This window comes from Octodon degus, unplaced genomic scaffold (assembly GCF_000260255.1).
Source record: "Octodon degus isolate 3935 unplaced genomic scaffold, OctDeg1.0 scaffold00015, whole genome shotgun sequence".
NCBI classification, from domain to species: Eukaryota; Metazoa; Chordata; class Mammalia; order Rodentia; family Octodontidae; genus Octodon; species Octodon degus.
The window spans coordinates 22058816-22062908 of NW_004524591.1; the positions used below are offsets into that span (position 1 = coordinate 22058816).

The 4093-nt window shown below is 44.1% G+C and overlaps 1 protein-coding gene across 1 annotated transcript in view; it reads right to left on the reverse strand.

The window, feature by feature from the left end:
* Pde1c (phosphodiesterase 1C) overlaps positions 1–4093 on the reverse strand; it is a 360829-nt gene that overhangs the window by 356300 nt on the left and 436 nt on the right. Inside the window, exon 2 of the mRNA XM_004626577.2 lies at positions 3786–3904. Coding sequence (XP_004626634.1) covers positions 3786–3886 — 101 coding nt within the window. The 5' untranslated portion in view covers positions 3887–3904. The remainder of the gene's footprint in view (positions 1–3785; positions 3905–4093) is intronic.

The following is a 4093-nucleotide window of genomic DNA, read 5'->3' on the forward strand; positions in this document are numbered from 1 at the left end:
GCACAGGAATACCTTCTCACAACCACGCAGCAGGCCGGCAACAGGAATATTCCTGGTCAAGACTCAAGGCACAAAGCATGACTCACTCAAACCTGAGTAGCCCTGAACCCTCAACCAGCACCGCCTCCAAATATCACTCATGGTCAACACAGTGATTGGGAGAGGCTCTTAAAATCCTTCCCACCCCTGTGGAGGAACAAATTATGGTGACAATCAATGGGGCACAACTGAAGTTTATTTTTTTTTAAAAAAAAAGTGGCAGGTAGGCTCCTACAGAAGAACAGGAAGGTAGCAGCCTTCTGGCAGATCTGCTGGAGAAAGCTCAGGTGTATAGCTCTTGCTCATTTTTAGCTCAGAGATGTGAATATGTGTATGAGGCTGGTGGGGGTGCAGAGAGAGGCTGAGGCTCTCATGCCCCTGGAGTCACAGTGCGTCTTGGCACCAATGCATAGCGCTTCACTCAAGGGAAGGTCTTTAACACACCCAAGTTCCACATCCCAAGCAGCAACTGTATGGCAATAATGCCCCAATGTTGAGTAAGAATTTTCCCCAATTATCTTCTCAAGAAATAAAACATTACCTCTAGATTTCAAGTGTTATTGATGTCAGGTGGTTTTTTAGGCACTGAGTATAAACCAGTAACTAAAACAGGCAAAAAAAAAAAAAAAAAAGAAAAAGACAAAGACAAAGACAAAGACTCCTTCAAGAAGCTTCTGTTTGGAGCCAGGGATGTAGCTCAGTAGGCATAAACACCTGCTTGGAAAGTACAAGGTCCTGAGTTTAATTCCTGATACCAGGGGCAGACATAAGCAATAAATATGGCAAATAAAGAGACTGTGCAGTCTTCAGATGGGGAGAAGGGCCAGAGAGAAAGAGAAGGGAAATCAGTGTGGTCACAATGGATTGAGGATCACCCCCTGTAATTTCTGCACTGGAAATTCTTTGCAGATGATGACCAAAGAAATCCTCACCATTGCAGAAAAGGATATGAAGGAAAGGGACCGTCAGTACACACAGGACTGGGACTCAGTCTTGGGTAGAGCTTTGTCACAACCTATCCAGTTCTCATACAGGTTAAATGATTACACTAATAGAACCTACAACCAGCTAGCTCAGGGCACATAATGTTGATAGTTCTCATGGCCCATAAGCTGGCTCAAATACATTTATATCTTCATATTAAAAAGTTCACATTATAATCTTTCTGCTTCCTTTATCACCTACTGGTTGAGCACTTACTATGTGCCAAATCCTATTACAGGCACTGAAGGCACAATGAGAAAAGATGCACAAAATATCTGTCCTCATGAAACTTACATCAACCTGATGGAGGAGATGAAAAATCCAACAGTAAATTAAATAGGGGAGATATTGCAAGAAGAAGAAAGACACCATTAAGTAACCCAGACATGAGATGATCACACCCTGACCTCGCATGGCCACAGGCCAGTTGAACTGAATTTCTGATCATCTGTGGTCACTTAGAAGGCCTTCCATAAGGTTCGTGGTAATAAATTGATACAAAAATCCAAGTGTGGCTATTGGCTCCTTCTAAATGCTGAAAGAGCTGCTTTCTTTTTCTTACTTACAATCTGTTGGGTGGACAAATATACACACTCCCTTCCACCTCCTAAGGGTTTCTTGTAGACTGCTGAAGTGTTATTCCAAATTGTATAAATGAGCATGTGCTTTGGTTTCCAGAGACATTAGCAACTTATTCTAGCACTGTGACTTTGATTTTTTAAAATGATAGTAAGAACAGTAGTAGAATTCTCCAAGCAGTAAAAATGTATTACAATAACAAATAATGACACATCTCTTCTCAGATGACAAAGGGAAAGCTGAAGTCTCATAGAATTACTATTGGGCAGGATGTTTCAGCATGAAAAATAGGGAGGAGTCAAAGACAAACACTGGAGGAAGAATCAGCCCACACTTTTCATGTTCGAAGGCACTAGGTTGGGGGAAGATAGTAAAGACTAGAAACTGAAACTGTATACTGCAACACCTTAGGGAGAGAAACCTAACAGATAAGAAGCCGAGAAAGTTACAAGACAGTGGAGGTGCTAAATGCTTTTCCATACAAGTTCCCACCTCAGCTTTGCTGATCTGGCCAAAAGCTGTCTCCAGCCTGAATAGCTTCATGAAATAGGTTTGAATTGTAAAGCAGCTCAGAGAAGAAGTTCCCCATGTGTGGCTGGGAGTCCTTTGGAGTCTCTCTAAGTCAGAAAAGCAAGGAAACCAGTTTGACCACACTTTCCTCGGCACAATCCTAGGACCCAGACTTTATGAACACAAGAAACTTTCTGTGAACAGCACAACATAATTAGACGTAATGTTCGAGACACTAAACATGAACTTACTTTAAACACTGCTGTGTCACAGGAATCTAAACTGTCAGAAAAGCCTGCCAGCCAGAGAGACAAGACTTCCACACAAGTTTACAGCCTTTACATGTGCCAGCCAGACAAGTCAACAATCCATTTCCCTTTGGCATAGTTTCCCATGGTATCAATGCCAATGGAGCTCGCTTGAATTACTGATGGAACGGATTTTGTAAATAGCACCTTTAAATAGGAACCCCTGAAAGAAACAGGCACTACTGTAATGCTTCCCCTTGGAAACAAGCAGAATATATTGTTGGAGTGTGGTCTTCCCTAAGGTCTAGAGGCTCCCTCAGATCGAGACCTTTTTTATTTGTTTTGTTTGTTTGAGTGGATGTATGTTTTTAAAAACAATAATGGCAGAAAAAGAACTGGAAAGCAACTGGTTTTCCTAAACCTCCCTTTGCTGGGAACAAAACTTCTGCAAAACATATTTGGAGAAAATGTATTGTTTTAAAACCACCCTAGGAGCTCCAGGGGTGCAGTTGGTTAGCTCGCAGTACTTATGCTAACACCACCCTAGGTCCCTGATGGCAAATATCTGGTGAAATAGGTATAGAGTGGCCATGGAATGTGTCCCTCTAGGAGCGGTCTGGTCAACCAAGGAGCAGGTCATAAGTGTACAGCCTCCACTACAGTTTTGGACTAAGGTGTCCAGCACATTGTTGATGAATGCTTTAACACACACATAAAATGTGATTTTTCAGATCAGCTCTCCTCAAAAGCCCAAGCCAGACAAACCCAATGAATAAGTGAAATTTTAAGATCTTTTTCCATCACTCCTAACAGAATTCTGGCCACTATATTAAGAGTAAATAATCCTTTTTGCTGTTCTAATGTTGCTAGGGAATTTCAATATTGCTTCTAACCTCACATTTTCCAAAATAGGCTTTCCTTCTAGCAAGGTCTTTCCGTCTGAAAGACTTGCTAAGAAAAATATCAGAAGCTGAACTGGGATAGGGAAGGGAGAAATTAGAAGCCCTGTATAGTGAATCTGAACTGTCAGTGAGATCTTGAACCACACACCAGGGTGACTGCATCCAGGCTGCTGAAAGATATCCTTGATTATAAGTCTCTGATCCAGGTCTCCAAACTTTTCTCCCTGAGCAGAATGGGGTAGAAACACCTCCTTGCCTATTGTACTGCAACAAATAAGTCCTCTAAGGACATCTCCCCTTCGACACAGAAAGCCTGAGGAGGAAACATCAAGGCATCTAAGACAGGAACATGAGTCCAATGTTGGAAGGTTGGTAGCAGAGACTGCAAGTTACCGGTGGAACTTCTAAGGGCTGGACTTAAAGGGCCGGACAGGCACGGGGCTAACAGCGTGCCTGTGGCCGTGTAGTACAATCAGGATGAGAGGGGGGAAATGGGGTAAAAGAAGTCACCAGTTTTACTTACAGTCCTCGAAGCCGCAGCCAGATTTTCTCGATCTGCTCCGGTTGCAGGTACTTCAGAGAGTTGCTCTCGAATTCTTCAATCTCCTTGGTTGGGGACTCCATGACTCCAGGCTCTCACTGGGGCGAGGCAAAAGAGTTGGAGATGTCCCCTCCCAACCTCCCTTGGGGTCCAGGCCTGGATCCCCAGCCCCGCGCGCGAGTCACCTCCTCAGCGCTGCCCCTTTTCACCTCCACCCGGGTACCAGGGCCCAGCTCAGAGCCGGCTGGGACCCTGGGCAGCTCCGCCCCAGGCGCACCGGAGGCAGTGGG